The following is a 22,348-nucleotide window of genomic DNA, read 5'->3' as shown; positions in this document are numbered from 1 at the left end:
CAATGTGTTTACGTCAACCGTCCCCTTTGTCAATGTAACATGTTTAGGATATGAATTAAAACTTTTATTTGTGAAATAGCCTTCCAATGTAATGGAACATCCTATAAATGCCCTAGGGCACATTAGATTATGTTTGTACCAAAGCAGATTTTCTGTTGCAGCTGGATTCCGCTGTGTTACCAAATTTCAATATTAAAACGTACCAGATGTCTACAGAATATGACATGTTCACTTTTGATTGGACAGTACTTCACTACGGCGCTGTCATTCGTTTCTGGAATTTGGAGACCAAGGCTTTACGAGTAGATAAAACACCCTGAATTGAGCACTCTGATTAGTCAATCAACAGTAGATAGTTTTTAAGTGACTTTAAAAGATTCTAAAACACATTCATGGTTTATATTGATTTAGTCTGATATCATTGTTGAACACGTATACGACATGAAAACTGGCAGGTTAGTGAGATGACCTTTCAGATGGTGCTAGTCAACATGATTTGATGTCGTGCCCTCTGTCCTGCAGCGGAGATGACGTCACTCCATTATAGTACTCATGCGTGTATGTTCAGTTGGGTTAAAGATTAATCGGGAGTTTGATTATCCAGGTCCCGTATGTTGAAATCTTGCCAATTGCTTATATAGCCTACTTCAGTTTAAACGTCACTGTTCAGTCCCTATGAACATTTGCTTGTCTAAATTCATTGTGCTTTCGATCGCCAAGAGACGAGACGAGGAAGAAATATCAGTCAAGGTAGTTGCGGTGAGTCCCACAATCTATAGACTGTTCCAGCGAACTAGAGTTGACCTGTGCGAATTCACAGGCTGGTTTGTTTCAAAGAAACTTGAGGGATATACGCAAATGACTCAATGTTTGCAACGGCAGTTTTAGACGCTTTATTGGAATATGTTCATTATGCATGTTCGAAACAAGCCCAACTGATTATATGTATATGTCGACAGTGTTTGTTTCGACTTACTTGACAAATATCCTATTATGTTTACGCTTTCACTTTGAGGCTCACCATGACGACGACATAATAGAGATGACGTATAATGACACGCAGTGACCTCAGCAACTCCTTGTTTGCTCATACGCAAATATAAAAGCTCTGAAAGGTAACCACTGGAGCGTGATATAAGGTGACGCATATCAGCCATCTGGACGAGTACAGACAATGTTATTTATTGTCCGACATCATGATTATCTTAAATATATACAAAATCGTTAACGGAAAATTAAAGCCATCATCATTTCCAATGATTATCGATAAAATTAAAATTTTCATATGCTTGAATTGCCCTGTATCGAAAATGATGTTTGTAAGAATTTCATTGCTACTTCTGATAAATATTTTGCCGTTGTATATAAGAAGCAAGATGAAAAATATTTAGGTATTTTCAGCAACATGTTTTTAATTTGTTTGTTGTTGCATTTTTTTTTTCTTTTGTTTGTTTTATTAGTTTTGTGTTGTTTTCGAGAACGTAAGTACAAGTATGTAGATTCAATATTTGGACAGTCCACATCGAAACATTTTCAACTCGGTCATTTCCCATCTTACTCTGACCAAGGTTATAGATAGGGTTGGAGTGTATACATCGAGTGGGCTAACGTCAAAACAAGTGTCACAAAGCAAAAGAAGAATCTCCAATCAGTACACTCAGTTTACATTGAATGCACGTACAACATATTTCGTCATTAAAGTATAATGCGCCACCGTTACAGATATTTGGACTCTCGAACTTTTACAATTCTTGTCTGATCTACCACTTGAATTGTGGGGATTTATTTTAAAGCTCTTCTTGTTATGAAACTTTTCTCTATTTTCTCTTTAACGTTAACACGGGCATTGCGGCCATATCAAAAATCTGTAAATCATAGGTAATTTGTTTCTCTATTACCAAAATTTATTAATTTTGAAAAAAATGGTTGAAAAAATTCCTTGAGGAAAATTTAAGCTAAAGTTTTAGTCTTTCACTTTCAAGGTGCATACTACCTGAAATTTACAAACCTATTCACAAAGCAAATAGTATCACAATTCATGGATATACATTATTCTCCCTCAAGCTGATGTTAAAATAACTCAACCTGTGTGATTACAAACCTGAAAGTAAATCTGGCATAATTGGCCAATTTCATAAAATTCCAGGATATGGTGGTTCCCTCAAAGAGAATTCGCCTTTATCGATATACTTATAATTATAAGCATTCCGAATGAGTTGCTGATACTGCTTGTACGCCAACAAAGACTTTGGCTTGCTAAACAATTACGAAAACAAAGAATTGTAGGTGTACGTGCAGTCTGTCACTATAAATCAGTTGATTCAAACAGCCATGATGAACATATTAAAGCGTATTAAAACTGTGTTGTTGTAAACCTGAGTCATTTGCGTGTACCTCTTGAGAATTTAAGGACAGGCAAACTTGCATTTCCTCAACGATCATGTACATTACTGTCCATTGACAACATAAAAAAACATTAATGCATTTTCAAATTTCATAATTCTTGGTTTTCAGAGATGGCAGCCTTGTTGTTGGCCAAAGAATGGATGTCTGACAATAGTATTTCACCGGTGCCATATGTGAATCGGCAAATCGCAAAAGAGATCGCTAAGAGGACTGGTTTGAGAGTGTATTCAACGGTAATAGACCCTGAGATTCCTAAACAGGTAGCAGAAGATGCGAGAATGTCAAATGTCGAATTAATGAAGCCAGAAGTTGATAAATTTATCGCGACTCTGCGTCAAAAACCAACACGGGACTGGTTATATCTGTACAAACACTATTACCCGAAAATCGAAAGTTTAGATATACCAATACGATTGGTGGTCGGCCACGCTGCGCCCGGAGAAGACAACACCGCTAGTGCTGCTTGTAACATACTTGATAAAGAGTGTAACAAAAGCACTCATTTGTGGATTTTCGTCCACTTTATACCGGATCGCCTGATTCATCAGCCAAGAGAGTTTGTTAATTCCCCTGGCTTTAAAGAAGAGATGGCAAAGGAAATAGACGACTGTGCTGTCATGTCTACTCTTGTAGCCGCTGTCGGACAGATAGTATATAACCATTTTAAGAATCACTTTCGAGGTCTGGATGACAGAGGTAGGCCAAAATGCAAGTGTTATCTACCATATCCTGAAGAACAATTTTCGAAACTGGTAGTAAGCCCGGCGAATATCAAAACTCACGCTGAAATTCTCATGATTTGCAATGAACACGGCGAAAATCCTAGGCAATTAGCCAAATTTGATAGTATCGTCGAGTCAATTTGCGAAATGTCCGGCAACTTCCCTGACGTGAATCCGATATTGAAAGTTCACATGGCAAACATCTCTGAAGAAGACTTAAGGTCTTGGCTTAACGGCCAAATCGCCAAGCAGCCAGGACCTGGCCCAGCAAAGATTACAGTCGTCACCAGTTCAAATACGAAAGCAAATGCTATATCTACAGCTTTGAGGCAGTGTACAGTCCTTGTCGACCAAGACCTTGAAAGCACTTTTTCAGTAATTGGTTTGAACTGTCTGGCAGCTGGCACGCCCTGCTTGCTAAGCAACCATTGTGGTCTGGCGAAATTCGTAAGTGAGGATGCAAATCTAACATTTCATTCAGACAACATAACTGTCAACATTGGAGCTGGTCATAATCACGACAACATGGTCAGAGAATGGACGTCTTCACTGAATAAGGTCTTCGGAAATTATGACAGAGAATTTCGTCGGAGTCAAGAGTTGAAAACCCTTATTAACAGTTCAGCGACGGATGGCACTATTGCGAAGTTGATGGAGTCGCTGATGAAAAATTGCCCGGGGAATGAAGGTTATGAGACTAACGCGTTTAGCTTTTTTATACTTGATGTGGTGAAAATTTCCCCCTCTTGGTTGATTGCACAAAGAGTAATTTTCAAGAGACACTATGCAGCTATAAAAAGTGGAATATCAGATTTGTCTGTTGATCAAATATTGACTTCAATGAAAACACTTCACCAATAAGTTTCCAGCAATCTATATTTTGAAACCTTATCTAATTGTCCGTCATCTCTGTTAGTTTTGACTGAAATTGGTCAGTAACTCAGAATTAGTCGTAAATGGAGAAAGATTTAAAAAATATCTGTTTGGCCGCTTGTCGTCTTCGTCTGCATTTGGCCTCTGGTGGCATGACTTGTGAAATACCCTGACTACTCCGTAAAATTAACTCTTCTGATAATTTTCATTACCTCACGCAGTCTGACAGCAAGCTGTCCACGTTGCAAGTTCCTAGTGAATACGAGCGTAAAGTTACTATCAATCCAGAGCGGCACATACTGTTTTAGAGGTGACAGCACACGAAATTTATTAATGTAGTAAATAGTCGAAACGCAAAGAGTTCTAAAGAGGCATGGTATAAAACAGTCGAGTAAGTCATATGCACACGGCTTGATCAGCAGTGTTCGCCAGATAACATGTATCCATTCTTTGTGTTTTTTTAGTTGCTAATGTGCCAACCCTGCAAACAGTGGAACAAAGTGGAGCCTCCTCAAAATCAGGCCTGTCTGCAAACAGGGGTACGAGTTTCAGTATGTATATTGTTTGGTGCACTTGAATAATTCATGGAAAGCAACTTTTTTGTTGGGACAACTTTTTTATTCACATTGACATTATTTTAAACTCTAGGTGTTTTGAGGAACAAAATCAAGTCCGCTTCTTAAAAGTTTTAAAGAGCGGTAAAGGACCTCAGTGTCATTATTTTGAGGAAGTGAGATTCACAGACTGAGCGGGCGATAAAATTGTAGCAAAACACATGATAGAATATTGTTTAATTTTTTGCGACTTGTTGATACGTCAACTGTTAAAAAACTTATGCAGCTTTAACCCTGACTGGCCACATTCCGGCTACTCTCGGTGAGTACTGTGGTACCATTCGAACATACTTTTCAATTGATTCCTTTGTATTAAATAGAAAAATCATTTTCATGCAATGCGATATGTATTACGTGTAAACATACATGGGTTTCAGGTCGTGACCATGGTACCAATCCTGAAGAAAGTTCAGCTACTTCAGTATCATCGTCGCAAAGTGAAACGGCATCGGAACCCAGTTATAGTCAGGGCAATCAGGACGCTGGGAAAAACCTCGGTGAGTTAAATATCATCGCATTTTTCTCCATCATTACCGATTAGATACATACCTTCAAATCATCAAAAGAGGGTCTTTTTATTCAGAGCCTCTTCGACTAATTATAATACAAACTTTAAATGACAACTAATTGTCCATTTTGCTATCAACATTACCCACCACAAAAATTGCGACAGGTTGCTTTTTTCCAAAACCTTTAAAGTCACCTTGAAAATGATATTAGAATCGTCGTAGAATGCACATTGCTATGTCTATTTTAACATGAATCTTATTCGCAGTAAAAGACTTGCAACATGAAGCATTACTTAATCTATTAGCGAGAGGTTAAACGTACATCCTTCCAAAAGATTGCAGGTTATGTTGCACCACTGTCGATAGCCTTTTGCTATAACATCAAAGTCATAGTTTTTATATGTTGTTTGGTCACATCTTCATATAGGTAATAGACAAAGTTTAAAACATACAGTACATTTGAACTCTATGTAAAAGCCATGAAGCAATTGATGACGCCTACAGTGAACGAAATAAGGGAAACTTGAAGGAGGGTAACACTTCCTCGCTACACTGACCTTTGTGTTCTCAAAATCACCAAAACGTTCTTCATATACATCAAATAATATTAGATTACGTAAGTAAGCAAGTTACGCAGACGTAAAATCTATTTGTTCCTTTTTGTTGCGTAGCATGTCACTTGCATACGTCTTTCAAATTCAGCCAAAATTTTGACATACCTGTCGTTTTGTGTCCAGATAGTTTTACTTTATCTGGACGTTTATGGGGAATTAAAATACCGTACTTTTAGGCCATTACAGAAAAGAATATACCTTTATTACATTAACAGTTGTAAAGGTCACTGCAAGAGACAGTATGGATACCGTGTCCCAGTCTGATCTTGATGAGAGTGTATTTCGACATATAAGCAGTGACGAACAGTTACCCACAGTGAGGAAGTACTTTGAAGAGAATAGTGTTACCATGGGGGAACCCTCTCAGGGAGAAAGTCTAATAGTGCCAGCAAAGGTTACAACTATCGATGGGCTTGAGACGTTATGGTCCGATATGTGGAGTGGAAAACTGGACGAGGTTTTTCGCAAGGATCTAATCACGAAAGATGTTTGAAAAGAGTAAACACTACCACCATTACCGTCAAGGCGAACATTCGAACATGGGAGTACAAACAATGTAAAGCATTCTTACAATACAGCCGCACAGGTATTATTTTTCTTAACTATATATGATCACATTTCATAATTGCTGAGACACGATGGAGTTGCAAAGTGGATTCGTAAAGTATTTTCCTTACTTGAACCTTTTCATGAAGGATAAATTAACTCTTTGCAATGATTTATCTGTCTTATTTTCCATTTTCAGCCTTACGTAACACCGGTTCGAAATATTCTCATCAGTAAACAGTTGTAAATAATTTACATAACACATAATCTTGGTGCGATTGTTTTTCCAGAGGAGCAATTTGTGTCATCGTCAGAGGTCACTGAAACAGAAAGAATTCCCATTCGAATGCGACGAGCTACGAAGGTATAGAAATAATTTCGTTCCATAATTTGCATTTTAGGTACGTTTGTTGATTGCATTAAATTTATTTTTAGTATATGGCAGATCTATAGCATTGAAATTTCGTTTATGGGCTCTAATGCATGCCTAGCTTTGTTCACATGATAGTGAAATTTACAAAACAATTCTCAGGTTAAATTTCCCTTGTCTGGTTCACAAATCTGTGGAACTGCTTCTCACGATTAAGATCCCCGAGATTTGTTTTAGGCTTCTCTTATTTAGCTCCTTCACGTTTTCAGGTCGTAACATTGTGAACACTTCTTGTTACTTCAAAAGGTCAAGAAGGTTAAGCTTAAGTGTCTTTTTTCCGACCAAACATATATAGGATGAGATAATTTTGGTCACTGTTACGTTTTCCCAGATATTTATCAGACAAGGTATATCAACAGTTACAAAGATCCTTTGTTTCATCAGCTTTCCCAGTGTCCGAGGCTCGTTCTGCCTTGAAATAGTTTCTGCTTTAGAAAATTCCGAACTTAATTAGAATATTAATGCAAGTCGCATTGCTTTCAGCTATTTTAGTAAATTATTAAATGAACATATTATGCAAATCGCCAGCGTGTAGGTCAATTATGGCTATGTCAAGTATTAATAATATAATCAATCTTTTAACATCGGTTAAATATTCTTGTGTCAATATCATACACTTTAATAACACGCATTAGAAGTACATTTAAAGCTAAGGGTTTTGAATAATACATAGGTTATCCAAGACCCAATCCATGGTACCATTGAATTGGATCCTGTATACATGACAATCATTGACACTCCTGAGTTCCAACGCCTCAGAGACATCAAAAAGCTTGGCACGGTGAACTTTGTGTATCCTGGATCTGTTCATACAAGATTCGAACACAGTATTGGGTAAGAAATTCATCGTAGCATATTGATAATAATTTGATATGTTTATACCCTGGAGAGTTTTGATGTCATACCTAATATGTAACTGCACGTCCGATGCCTTTGTTGTGTTTTTTGGGGTTTAACTTTGTAAAAAATGCTGGTTTTGTCAAAATAAATTATGAAACCACTTGTCAAGAAACTTTATCATTATTCTACGTTTGTGTGGAGTTTCTCTTATTTACTTTTGTACAAATCTAGGATAAGTGAACGAAACAACATTTTTGAAGAAATTCAATTAACCTGATGTTCAACAATCTAGCTCGGTTATCGAACCATTCCTTTTAAGGGCGGGCATTTAGTCTAGCGGTTTTGACTGTGATGTCTTCGCTACGTGACTGGGTGCCGTACGTTGTAGTTTGAATCCCATCGAAAATATACTGAATTTAGATCGTTTGAAATTTTATCCTGAAGGTTCCAAGAGATGTATTGAATTGAACATTTTCAATTTTTTCGTACAAGTGTCCACATTCCTTTCACCAATGTCTGACAACGCACTAAGATTAGACGAGTCCAGGTCACTGAGAGACGAAGAAGTGGACGATTGACCACAATTTACGATTTGTATTGCCTAAATTTACATGGCCGGGTGCTTCATTTGATGCCAATATTCATTCATCTTTAGTATGCAGATTTACCTTTGGCAATGATGTTAGCGGTATTCGAACGCTGTCTCTGCTTGTCAATTAGGCCTTGAGTTTGGTCTACCACGTGTCAATGGTGTCTCACGTATGCTTTGTTACATGTTCATTCTCAGAACATGCTACCTTGCGCTGAAATTGGTCAGGTACCTGAAGGAGAACTATCAGAATACACTCGGCATAACGAAAGAAGAGGAACTGTGTGTTGGTCTTGCCGCATTGTGTCTCGACTTAGGTTAGTGGTTTCTATCTCAACCTTCGAACGATCATCAGAATCTTGACAAAGGCGATAGCCTCTAGTCGTTAAACTTTTAATTTTAGATGTTAATAGAGAATCAATATTTGCTATAAGTGCACTTTACTTTTGAAGTAAAACCGACTATTATACAAATGGTAATTCCATATAAAAGACTCATAAGGTGTCTGCATGGTATGTCTGATACTTCCTCACACTAGGTCGTGGTCCATTTTCTAATGAAGAAAAAATTATACCTGCGTTAAAGATAACAGGACACGATGAATTCACTGTAAGTTAGACATAAATTCTTGTCTTCTGGTTGTCTTTCAGTCTTTAATTTGTTTAAAAATTCAGTCCAAAGAAAGAAATATGGTACGTAGAATAGGAGACGTATGTTGGCCGGACAGCAATAATAAGGAGCATGTAATAAACAAGCGTCAGCGTACGAGAAAAATTCCAAAATGAAAAAAAAATCAATAGTTATCATTCAAACTGGAACACTCTACTGACGTTATTCTCCCATGCGTTTATATTGTGTTTATGTTGTGTTTCTGAGAAAGACGTTATATTTTTAGCACACACTGGCGTCAGTTAAGATATTTGACTTGATGGTGAAAAAGTACAAGCTGCAAGAAGTTTTCAAGACATATGGATACCAAATGATGGACATTGAATTTCACCTGGTGAAAGAAATGATCTACGGACCACTTCAATTCGGAAACGAGTATCTCAAGGTAATGCGTAGTTTATCTAATCCCTATAATATTTTGCGGCATTCACTGATTAAATTTATCGATCATATTTAAGCTCCATAAGCTGTATCTTTTGGCTATTTTTTCAGAGCTTTTGTTTTGTGGTTTCCCTACACTTTCTGCATTGAATCCCTAAACTGTAATTTAATGCCAAGTATTTAGCATATCAACACAACCTATATGAGTAATATCTACATAATTATTGTTGAAAATTGTATTCAAGTCCGGACATTCATTTGTAAAAAATAAACAATGATCACTACACATACAAGCTGTGTTGACAAAAAGAATACTCGTTAAATTTCAGCAGTACACACGGATTAGGGTCAGACAGGGTAGTTGATATACAGAACCAGAGTACTGAAAAACTTGCCACAAGTTACAGCTTATGTCCCTTCAATCATAGGATAGATTAAATGACGTTAACTTGTTTCCTTTCTGTTTACAAAATGAGAACAAAGCGCTCGGTAAGAATAACTTCAACCTAGATTTGTCCATTGATACTAGATCAATACATTTAGGCTGCGTTCACAAAAAACTGTTAGGGGGCTGGAGGAATTCAGGGGGGATTAGAGAATTTTGGGGGTAGTGGAGAGGGGGACTTGAAAATTTTGCTCTACCTGTAGGGGGGGGACTTGAAAATTTTTGGGTCCCTTTTGAGTTTTAAATTTTCCAATTCCAAGTTTTTGTAGGTAATTCAATGAAAAATGAATACCATTTTTTATGTCATCAAAATGTTGTAATGTTAGTAATAATTTAACAAAATCTAGAACCATTTTGTCACATTTTATGACTTTTATCTCAAAAAAAACTAAACGTGTGATTTGTCGTAAAAAACAAAAGAGTCTCGTAACAGGGCAGAAGCTGCAACTGTTAATGATTTCTGCAATATTTCTATGCAATATAACAACTACAGTTTCTTGCTATCTCCCTACAGCATGCTCAAACACACAATATTTAGTTTGTCGACAAAGCCTGTATATATAAATAAAAATATGTATTTGGTGATAATTTAATTGGAATCTAGACTGACAGTCAGTTGTCAATGATACAAATGCATGGCACACATACATAGGCTGTGATAGCAAGCTGAATACTGGACAATTCAACGTGCTGTAGGGAGTAGAACAAGAACGCAGTTGTAAAACTGAACAAAAATATTGCCAAAATTATCAAAGTTAATACAGCTACTGCCTACGGGTAGTGTCACTATCAGATACTACCCTGCTACTGCAGTGTCATTGTCACTGCATACCTGAACAGTGACAGAGACAGCTCTGACTATGATGTACATGGTAGTTGAAGAAGAGTTTTGGTCAAATGACACTCATGACAGTCAAACTCACTTGTACACAAGATCAGGCCAGAGAGCAATACATGGAAGAAAACATAGAAATGTTTGAATTCTGGCATATGAGAATAATCAAATATTAAAGAAAAAAGATGGGGTCACCATGCTTGATTTGCTAAATTTTCACTCACTTATTATAAAATGATACAGAAATAAAACTTTGGATAGTAAAGACTAAATGAAAAAATATGTGACCAAAAGGAATTATTTATTTTTTAACCAAATTTGCAATTATCACAGCCAAAATTTCAGAGATTAAAACATTTATTTGATGAAATATTTTAACCTTCCGGTATTGTCAATTTTGAGTAGCATTTAATTCATATAGGTCTTGTAGTTTTGAAACAACTTTTGGTAGGTCATTGTGCAATACCGCAATTAGCCAGAATTCACAATTTTCCTACTCTCTAATGATTGCATTTTGTGTGCTCTTCAACAGGAGCAATTGACCTGGCCAGAGTTGGATTAACTCAAGTTGGCTTTTAGACCAATAAATCTAAAAAATTCACTTATGCATTTACAGAACTTGCCTTGGGAATATGACTATACAAAGTGCTAATACAGGTAGTGTTGAACACCTGTGAGCAGAACGGCGCAATACATGTTTATTTTTTCTGCGCTCACATCATTTACAAATATACGGGCATGTGATAGTTTTTTGGGGGGGGACTTGAAAAATTTTGACCATATAGAGGGGGGGCATTTGAAAATTGTTTAGAGTACTTAGGGGGGATCTGAAAAAAAATAAGATTTCAATCGAGATTCCTCCCCCCCCCCCCCCTAATCGTTATTTGTGAACGCAGCCTTAGGGAAACACAGAGTAATGCCTTCAGGACCGTTGCAGTTAAATCTTATCATTACATCTCGGCCAACATCTTGTACACTCTTGTATTAAACGAAACACACAAATAGAAATTTTGTGTCAAAGTTTCTGTCCCATCAGTAATCTGGAAAGGTTACTTGCTCTCCGTCGTGTAAGAAGTACAGTCATCACTTGTACTTTGGCTACGTTATGCGTTCTTTTCTTTCTTTCTTTCTATCTTTCTTACTTTCTTTCTTTTTTTAACAATTTTACTGCGCTGCACTCATTGGAATTGCCACAGTATAAATGTAGTTACCACGGTCGCTATGCCTTACCATCAGTCTACACTAGCCTAATTCAGTCACGTGATTTGCATGTGATCACTGAACCACGTGGCTGATGCCAATTGTCAAGCCAGTGTCATTCATGCTGACGAAGGCTTTCTGAAAGGCCCCGAAAGCTACCGACAGTAGTAACTTTATTTGTTGAGTGCAACGGTTTAACTATATCATGAAGCATAAATGTAGGTTTCATAAATTGAGGTTTCATTACTCGTGTCACTGTTAGTTATTTCCTATTCTTACAGGCAGACTCATATCAAGCGACTAGTCCCTACCGATATTTCTTGTATGAGGTGAGCTAACTCACATGTTTTCGATTTTCTTTTCCTATATGTATTTAAGTCCTCATCTAAACTGGTGAGATTAGTTTTAATGTTCCATCTTGACATTTTAGATTGATTGGTTTGTTTGTTTGTTTGTTTGTTTGCTTGTTTGTTTGTTTAATTATTTATTTATTTATTAGTTTATTTTGTTTGTTTGTTTGTTTGTTTGTTTGTTTGTTTACTTAACAAATTTGATTTAAAATAAACAATAAAAAGGCTCTACAGTGGATTTGGTGACTAAAACAAGGTGTAAATCACGTATAAAAAAATCAGTCCCCTTGAACACACTACATGATAAGCAAAAAGAAAAGGCGACGTTAATGTCCAAAACTTTAAAGCAGAGATCAATCTATTGAAGAAAAACATGATAAAAAACAAGCATTGTCCATGTCAAAAAGTTATGATGATCGAATGAACTAAATTGTAAAATTTGTAAACTTTTGTACCATGTTTATTGTCCTGGTACATGCGAGCGTTTAACTAATAGTCCGTACTGCAACTATACCAATCATTCATCAGGTTATCCATAGACCAACAGCGTCCGACTCAAAATGTTGTTGTTATATTGCTTTCGCTATGTTCAGGGGGAAATACTAATGGAGCAAGATAATCATCACCATGTAACTAAGAGAATGGCGTGTATATAATCCCGCGGTGACCTTCATGCATTTTTTGTAATTATAAATACCCAAAATTTGTTAAAATGCTTTACGTCTACTACCTTTATTCAATCAGGTCACAAATATTCGGTATGTTGAAGAGATAGTTTTGTAAAAATGTGTTCCTACATTTGTTCGTATCAGCTTTGTCATTGCCACCATCAAATCACACTTTGAAACACTGTATATGCTTTTATAATCTGCGAATTGTATGGCTACAATAGCATTATGTTGATGATTTTGATGGTATTTTCTCGCTTGTATTTATTCGTCTGGCATAATTTTGCTACCGTTATTTAAATTTAAGTTTACTCATTCTTATCATTCAGATCGTTTCAAACAGACGAAATGGAATCGACGCCAGCGAATGGGATGGTCTTGCCAGGGATAGCTACCATCTCGGTATAGTTCATGGTAACTCGATGCATGAACGGTTTATCAAATTCGCAAGAGTGTTGCAGGTTCCGTCCAAAACGGAACAGAGAAAACAGATATGTTTTCGAGACAAGGTGAGGACAAAAATGAAATCGATTTCACTTACCTCATCAAAGTACATAGCTTTAAAAGTCAACGATATGCACTTAAGGTTAAAAACATATTTTGTACTGATGTCATTTCTTCAATTTATCCCAGACAAATGTTTCAACAGATAATAATAGTTCTGGATTTTCAGTTTTTATTATCTCAGTTTCTCATTCATATGAATATATATATATATATATATATATATATATATATATATATATATATATATATATATATATATATATATATATATATATATATATATATATATATATATATATATATATATATATATATATATAGTGGTGAATGAAAAGTGACCCATGCGGGACTCGAACCCACACCCCCCGTAGACATTACGGATGCTCTACCAACTGAGCTAATGGATCAGTCGGTCCAATGTGGGCGGTCCTGACTCTTAGATGGGGCTTTTCATTCGTTGTGCGTTGATGGTGAGTAAGGCGGCTAAACTCAACACCTAACCTTTCAACCTAAGGATCCCGCGGGATTCTACAGGGCCTCGCACACAAGTCACCAACTTATATATATATATATATATATATATATATATATATATATATATATATATATATATATATATATATATATATATATATATATATATATATATATATATATATATATATATATATATATATATATATATATATATGATAACTCAGATGAGGTCGAGCTGTCGAAATGGCAGTCTTGCTTGGAGGACCGGCTGGGACAAAAGAGGACCAGCCTACAAGATGATCTCTTGACCCCCCCATCACAGGTGGTGCTGTATGAACATTTGCAGGAGATAAAATTCCTCACTTTTCTAACTTTATAAATATATATATATATATATATATATATATATATATATATATGTGTGTGTGTGTGTGTGTGTGTGTGTGTGTGTGTGTGTGTGTATTCTATTAACTATTTGTAAAAGCGTTTCTATTAAATTGTCTCGCCTTCAAAGGAAGCACCAAGTGCATGTGAAATGTTACGTGCGAGATACAGACAAAGAGGTCTGACTACCTTCCATTCAGTGAAAATTGGAATTGACATTATGTAAGTAAAGTTCATGGCACATCTGGAAGAAAGTGTGATACATGAAATTCATAAAAACAATACATGTCATTTGTTACGAAGCATAGAGATTCTGCCTATAACTAGATACAATGACGCTCATAGTTGATGTGCATAATTTGGAATCCAGTCTGACGGTATATATACTGTGATCGTGGGGCATCAAAGTATTGTTTGGGAAGAAGATTAAATGTCGATTAAATGTCTGCAACAAGTACGGTTTTCCGCCGTCGGAACATCAACTTTCAGCAGAACCATATTCCACTGATTTTTTCTTGATTAATGTTTTTTTAATTATTTTGTACAGGAAGACTGATATTATAACACCTTTAAAAGTAGTCTACTTTGGTTTCAGGATTGCAGATGCAATAGTCGCTGCTGCGCCATATTTGAAGCGAAGAAAAGAAAACGGGTGAGTATATCATTCTTTGATACCAGGGACTGTCTACCTGAATGTACTTTTTCAGAATATTTGATACCAAGTTCCGAGTGCAGCGAAGAATCTATGAACATTAAGTAGCGGAGAAGCATATACCCTGAAGAAAATATAACCCGAGGCCGCAATATTTCTTATAAATTTGTTTTAAACCCCGCCTCGAAAAGACCCGGGATCGGGATGAACTGAGGTGTTACGAAGATTATGAGGCGTTTCTGTCTTTTGTCTTCTTCTAAAATTCCAATCATTATATGAATATGTTGCTAGGTTTTTGGCTTAAGTGGGTTTAACGTACCATGATCAATATCAAAATAACTTGTAGCATGACAAACTTATTTCAAAATGTTTAAAGAGAAATATGTCTCGGTAAATGGCTAACTATTTTTTGAAATTTTTTCAGCAAAGGTTGAAGTGGTATTTGCAATGTGTTTATCTCCGGATCGTTCAAAATTGTTATATACTATTTCATTTGACATTGTTCTAGGGAAGCTGTTGGTATGAGTGAAATTCTCAAAGACATGGATGCGTACATGACCTTAGATGACACTATTTATACTGAGATCCTAAAGTCACATGACGATGATAAGCTGATGGAAGCTCGATTGATATTGCAGAGGATTCAGAAAAGAGAGCTCTATAAACTAGTTTGTAAAGTGGAATTTCCTGCAAATCTGACCAAACAGGTAACGTGAGTCATCATAACCAAGTGTTAGCTTTACACGTTTACCTATTTTTCTAATGCGACAACCTTTCGATGAAATGCTATATACATTATTACTCCAATAACTATGATGTTACATAAAAGTTCCTTATGGCTGTCACTTAAATTGCAATATTTGGATTCTGATTTAGAATTGCAGATTCTGAAACAGTTCTGTTTTCTATAAAATGCATCTATAATTCATGTAGAATATGATTGTTTATACTTTCCGAACGATTGTTACAAACAGGACATAAGACAAGAAGATATCATCACATCTCATGCCAATGACGGGTCTTTGAAAGAAGACGATCTGAGATTAATGGTAAAACATCTTCATATCGACACAAGTCCTTTATTTTGTTGACACCGTACAATAATTAGGGTACAATTAGTCTTGCTGTGTTATTCAAAGTTTACGACATTGTCCTTGTTGTGCCATTTTTTTATTTATTTGGCGGAATTTAAGGCATAAAATAACCTACACCTTTTTCTCGGTGTTTAAATTAGATTGTAAATATGGATTACGGAGTGGGAGATAAAAATCCATTCGATGACATGCTCTTCTACAGCAAAGACGATGCTGCTCCGAGATATGCTCTTCCGGACGAGGTAAAAATTCAACGTCTTTTGAGCGATTTGTTTCTCCGTGTATTCAACTTACTTACGATCTTAATTGTTCGTCATCTCTTCAATAATGGAGAATGTGAAATATCTTGGTCACATGTAGCTTTTTTAAATCGTAAACCTATTTATCGTTGGACCAATTAGAATTTGACAACCACATTACTACTTCATGAGCACAAATATAAATAGAAAATGCGAGTTCATTTCGACTTAATGAGTCGTAAAATATTCAAGTTAACATTGTCTTTTTCCAGATATCTCATTTGATACCGAAGACGTTTCAGGAGCGTAGGCTCTTTGTATACGTCACGGATTACAACAAAAATGATATCGCTACACGCTGTGTAGAAGAATGGGCCAGAGAAAGTGGGCTAATTAAACCACCACAACCTCAGGTATGCATAGCTGTCATGACGTATCAATCTTGCAATGCTTTTAGTTTTCTCAAAAGCACCAATGATCCGGCAAAGTATTTTCCACGAAAAAGTTAAATAAAAAAAGTAATGATGTTGTAGGGAAGGCGATGAAGTGCAGACAATATATAAATATATCCCGAATAGCACAAATTGCTTACCACATGTAAAATATCAAAATACGTTCATTAACACACGAAAGCGGAGTCGACCTCCCCTAGTTTGCAGACGGTCTAGGCCATAAAAGATAGGGAAACATCCGAACAGCGGCAAAGGAGTGTTAGTAGACAGAGATCTCCAATAGCCGGAGAAAAAAGGTGAGAAAACCGTTAAGTGGAAGGCTCGAGGCAAGTCGTCTTTGTGGAGGGACTGCGTTTGTGTCTAAGGGACAATGACAACCGCACACTACTTAACAGAGAAGAATGCCTAAGATAATATTTTTGAATGCAACGTATAGAAAGGGTCAAGCCAGTCTTCCTGGAGCATTTCGATGTCGTAAGACAGAATGCAACCATATATTCTGGGCCAGAAGTCTACTTGGCGATGGCAGATGTTATCGATCCTGATGAAATTACGGGTATCCACTGAATTGGATTTTTGTGGACCTTATACGTGCAGGATAATGCCGACATGATTACATTCTGCTAACAGGTGGCATCAATCTATGTGGCAAGCACATAATAGTCTTTGACGAAACACAAGTTCTACTATCTGTCGATGATGACGTGATTCAACAGAAATGTATATGTATCTTTCTAGGCATGAATGTAAAGAAAATAGTCATAGCTAAATGGAGAATCGACTGTCACGTTACAAAAAATTGCAAAAGAGGTATAGATATATATTCTTTGAGAAATTGAAGGAATCAATGGCGAAATAAATAACAGCGTAAAAACTAAATAATGTGTTATAGAAATCTTGCAATGACAGCTGTAACGACAGCAAAGTGAAATATGGTAAAAGAACGACATGTCAACGACACGTTTCCCTTACCTTCTGTTTCGCAAAATCTACGTGAAACATTCCGTGTAATTCTGCTAACACGTTTCAAAAAACTGACCAGAGTAACGTTATCACTCTTCTACAGATTCCGGGGACATTACAATACACTGGTAGCGAAGACCAGGTCCCTCTTCAAACTGGAATCAAGCGTCAAGTCGAGGAATCATATGACGACGAAACTATCAGCAAAATAGGAAAGTTTGACTAAACCCTTGTAAGGGGATGTTACATCTCAGGCCCTATCAAAGAAAGTAACTTTGGTTGAATTGAGATGTTTTGTACTTTAAAATTTGCGTGTGCTTGTGCAATTTGCCACGATTATCTGAGTGATTTGGGGAAATGGCAAAAGTTGCTTGCCCATGAAGGGGGAATATTTGCATTATTAAATAGCGTACATTCATTGTAACAATTCAAGATACAGGGTAGGGGAGTCAGTCACTCTGGTTATCATGCAAGCTTGTTGGCTGTTGGCTTTAGACTGTCTGATAAAGAAGGAAGACGATTTTGGGGTAATCATAGTGCACGCTGAATTTCAAGTGGATCATACGTTTCTGAGTCAGAATACGCGTTTGAAAAGTCTGAAATAACAGTTAAGATGATAATTTTCGAATCTGAAATACCAATTTGATACATTCCTGTCCATTGAGCCGAAAATTTAACCTCCTTGTAGAACACCACAATCATTGTACTACTTAACTTTGTTTTCGCACATGTATACCACATTTTCTACGTGTCATGGGACAATACCACGGAGCGACTTAAATATATTTTCTATGACTTACCGTTGATTACCATTAACATATTGTCTTCTCTTAAACCACCGATCAGTGAATTTACTTGTTTGTTTTACAGCATAACTCAATTAAAAATTTGTACTTTGTCGTAAAATCTGCTATTTTGCAGCAGTCTGTACGATAATTTTACTATCTGAGTTTGTCATGCCGCGAGTGTGTAATTTTTCTGAACCGTATAGGCATTACTGATCTAAATCAGTGCGTCTTTATTGTAACTCTCCTTGACGACTATAGATCATCGGCATGTATATATTATTTGAATGAATATAAAAATATGAATATGTTGAAGAATACACGTCAATCATCATTGCAAATTTCATTCATGGCTTTTGTATCATTGCCTTACAAACTTAGATTTTTTATATATGCTATTTGTTTGACCATAGTTGGATAAAATGGCTTTGAATGTTGTCAGCTTGAATTTGCTATGTCAGTACATTCACTGATAATAATCATTATGATCCGTGATCTAATGTTTAATCGATGTTTCTGTCCTTATTGCATTCACTCCGATAAATGTAATAGTGTTTTGATTGAAATTGACATCACATCGCTTTCTCTATGTTGGTTTTATAAAATCTGGCTATGAATAAAAATTCCCTAATCAAACAATTAAGATTGAGCGGTGTATTTGTCCAATATTATTCTGGGGGTGTTTAATCGTCAAATATTGTACACTGTGCAGAGTATTCTTATTCATCCAGGGCTACTATTGTACCTGAGATTTGGCATTGTAGTGACGCAAAATTAGAGCTGTAAGTCTTGAAGCTCAGTGAGGTGTTGTAACTTCTGATGGATTTATTCTTTTTGCAAAATACAGTTTTTGTCCAAGAATCAACATTAAGGTAGCGTTGTAGTTAACAACACACTTTTTCATAGCAATATTTCTTACAAAGATGATATAAAAACCCCTTCATAGTATGAATTTTCTGAAAGCAAAGGGTCTAAATTGCACTCAAAGGATGAAGAGGGTACGCGTTTCGGTGAGAAAACCTCAATTTAATGCAAGTCAAAAAACTTGATACTTCTGTATTAAATTGAATATCTCATGTGTAGAAAAAGACTACAGTTTTGTTTTTTATTATCTATTATCATTCTTCTATGGCAGAGGTTGATAGTATGACATTCAAAAAGTGATTAAAATCATGATAAGCAAAATTGAAATGACTCTTATTCAAATGTTAGAACTTTATTGCCCAACAAACTAATAATTTTGCTATATAGTATTTAAAACACATAATGTGAAATTTTCATAAAATTTGACCCAGCCATGTTGGACATGCGAGAAAAAAGGAGCCAGGAAATCAGGTGATTTGCATAAATTTACATTACGTTTCACTTCTTTCTCACCAAACTTACAACTGATCGTTATACTAAAAGGTGAACCAGGCCAATATTTTAATCTTAGATTAACAAATTTTTGAAAATTGACTGAATCTTTGCAAATAACAGTGATTTTTAGCAAAATACACCGTTTTACGTGCAACGCCACGTTAATATGTGTAGCGTTTGGAGTTGTCAACATAGCGTCAGTGTAATATCCAAATTCATCGGTGACAACTATATATCAGACTAGAATTCCTTTGTCTGGAATAAACTTTCACGTTGCACATACTATTCAACAGGTTGCGTTTTGCTGCTACGCCAGCGGTTTGTACTCCAACGTATTTCAGAGGAGAGTTAGAAAGTGTATTTTCATTGAACAAAAATTAAAAAGTGACAGATGTATTCCATTCAGGTATACTTGCAATTTATAAACGATATTTATCAGGTAATTGGGCTTACTTTTGCTTCATCTCCACAGTATTTGACAGTGACAACGTAAATAGACTTATCGTATTTGCAATGATTGGAATACGAGCACCATGTTTGGAAGGTGAGTATCTAATGTTTTTCAACTATACTTGTCAGTGATGCTCTTGCCATGACCAAAGTTTTTATTATTAGCAAACTTTTTCTCGAGAATGTCGCCTGATGTTGCATTTAAGATTGATTTATATGGCTTCACCCAACGCATTGATTCTTGTGCCAATGATCCTGTGAGCTAGCTTTTGATTAATTCGTTAACAAGAAGGTATGCCTTCATTGTAGCAGAGTTTAATTTGAGTCAGTCTTTACGTCCAAACCAATGCAACTGCAGATATTTCAATCTTTCTGATCATGTCACGGTCCAAGTGAAGACTTGATAGTCTTTCAAGCATCCAATAAGTAGAACAGCTTCGTAAAAGTGGATGAGAGACTCAAACTGGTGGATAGTATTCCTCTCGACAATGACCTTCCTGGAATTTCGTGCAACAAATGTATTATTTCGGAAATGGTGAGCTAGTCCACCGCAAGGATGTATATAAGTAAAACCCAGTAAAATTTGCCGTTGTTGAACATTTACATTTTCAATAGTGCCCAGGTATTCTTGTAATAACGTCGTCAGGTGAGGTGCAAAATAGTTACTCACGGGAATGTGGTTTTAGCCGGAAAGTGTCGATGAAATTCTTCAAACGTGACCGACAAAACTACCAACAAATATATTGAATGCTAAACTACAAGGTGGCTTATTGTTACTGAGAACTATACGTATAGTAAGATATCATAGTCGCCACTGGTGTATTTAGTATTGACCACTAGTATATACAATCTAACTCGTGACCCTTTCCTATCTGTTATTTCAACAAATTTGTGTGCTCTTTTCTCTGTCAGCATTTTCTAATCGGACAACACGTTCCACTATGATAACCAGTGTTTCACTTGAGTTTTCTATTTCTTTGCATATCAAAACCTCTGTTTGCCATATCCTGGACGCGGTATCTTTTCTCCGTATATATAGCAAGGGGTGTTTATTCCAGGCATCGAGTCAAAAATGCAATCAAGTTAGCGCAAAGCTTGATTTGATAAATATTTCGTTCAACTCGACCAAATATCAGATTATGCCACAATAAGGTGTTTTCTGTTACTACCGTTCGTATTATACATTATACGGTATCTTAAGTAGCGAACGAAGTGTACAATAAATTCGTTTAAAATATTTCCTTGTATAATCATGATTGATTTTAAGGAGAACAAATTAAGATTTATTAATGTCAAAATGAAATGATTCTGGATCATTGAAAGATATTTCAGACTACTACTCTGTATAGACAATGCAACACCTATACGGAAGGCTTTTAGCCTTTAACGTGGCTCATACTAGAAACGTCCTTCTCCCCATGTTATGGTATTCGTTCATACAACAAAACCTGCATAACGTCGATTACACTGAGTGTTTTGTTTTTTCCCAACTACTCTCGCTAGCAGCAGCATGGAAGTACTGCAAGCAGATTCTTCAACGTCGCGTCATTCCGCATTCAATGCACGTACACAATCACAAGAGCGCCATCACACAACAGATTAGAACAGATCGACTTAGCTGGACGACAATAGCAGCGAACAGCAGCAGTCTGGAGAAGGAACGTGATACGTATACTAAGTAAGTGAACCGGACTTCTACTTGTGGTGTGTGTATGGCAAAATATTAACAATTTCTGACCGTTACTAGATAGAAAATGACCTGGTTTTGTGGTAGTCTTGCTAAAAATTTGTGAACAATTCTCTTTCATTTTCGATTTGACTATTCTGACAGTCTAGCTAACTTTATTAATAAGCTTATAGCATAACCGAAGCTCGCAATATAAGTTTCATTGCTCATATAACCATGTTTATTTTTCGGAATCAACTATAGAGACAATGTCTGCCGGTTTCGTCGTTGAGCATTGTCGCTCTGTTGATGGCGACGCCGTTGTTGCGCAGTCCATGTAGACACGGAAGTGATCAAAGTTCACACAGGTATTTAATACCCGTGCATGTGTATGTCAACGAGTCTGCGTACAAAGTCTACAGTTGTTTTGTGTCGGTAGTTGCGTTCGGCTTTGATCGCTGAATTTTGTATTGTATTCCCGCGTTTTCTTCGAGTACATGTACTTCTGTATCTTTTATAGTCCAAATTCGACCAACACCAAAAAAGAAAAGCCAAACGCTGAGACATTGAAATGAGTGAGCTATTCCTTTGACATGCATAGAATAAAATCAGTCTCTCGCAACAGTCTT

The 22,348-nt window shown here is 36.3% G+C and overlaps 1 protein-coding gene across 2 annotated transcripts; it reads left to right on the top strand.

The window, feature by feature from the left end:
• The first annotated feature begins 624 nt into the window (after positions 1 to 624).
• Positions 625 to 18,883, top strand: LOC139136631 (deoxynucleoside triphosphate triphosphohydrolase SAMHD1-like). Of its 2 annotated transcripts, XM_070704405.1 has the most exons (19): positions 625 to 759; positions 2,515 to 3,816; positions 4,466 to 4,540; positions 4,993 to 5,112; positions 5,954 to 6,324; positions 6,575 to 6,648; positions 7,388 to 7,548; positions 8,342 to 8,460; positions 8,682 to 8,752; positions 9,039 to 9,197; positions 11,955 to 12,002; positions 13,021 to 13,200; positions 14,190 to 14,281; positions 14,655 to 14,711; positions 15,220 to 15,418; positions 15,686 to 15,760; positions 15,946 to 16,047; positions 16,317 to 16,457; positions 17,563 to 18,883. In XM_070704405.1, the coding sequence occupies exons 5-19, from the start codon at positions 6,162 to 6,164 to the stop codon at positions 17,683 to 17,685; spliced, it is 1,764 nt and encodes a 587-aa protein (XP_070560506.1). In that variant the 5' UTR covers positions 625 to 759; positions 2,515 to 3,816; positions 4,466 to 4,540; positions 4,993 to 5,112; positions 5,954 to 6,161; the 3' UTR covers positions 17,686 to 18,883. The 2 variants fall into 2 exon arrangements, with proteins under 2 accessions (XP_070560506.1, XP_070560507.1); XM_070704406.1 differs by lacking the exon at positions 625 to 759 and having other exon boundaries at positions 3,700 to 3,816; positions 4,466 to 4,552.
• Positions 18,884 to 22,348: the final 3,465 nt, after the last annotated feature.

The sequence above is a fragment of the Ptychodera flava genome, chromosome 7 (genome assembly GCF_041260155.1).
Source record: "Ptychodera flava strain L36383 chromosome 7, AS_Pfla_20210202, whole genome shotgun sequence".
In the NCBI taxonomy this organism is placed as follows: domain Eukaryota; kingdom Metazoa; phylum Hemichordata; class Enteropneusta; family Ptychoderidae; genus Ptychodera; species Ptychodera flava.
The sequence above is the reverse complement of the archived record's forward strand: the minus strand, read 5'-3'. Positions and strand labels throughout refer to the sequence as shown.

Coding starts and splice junctions, on each gene's coding strand:
- LOC139136631 (XM_070704405.1), top strand. CDS start 6,162: ATGGTCCGATATGTGGAGTGGAAAACTGGACGAGGTTTTTCGCAAGGA. Junction 8,461..8,681: donor CGCATTGTGTCTCGACTTAG/GTTAGTGGTTTC, acceptor TCCTCACACTAG/GTCGTGGTCCATTTTCTAAT. Junction 16,048..16,316: donor GATATGCTCTTCCGGACGAG/GTAAAAATTCAA, acceptor GTCTTTTTCCAG/ATATCTCATTTGATACCGAA.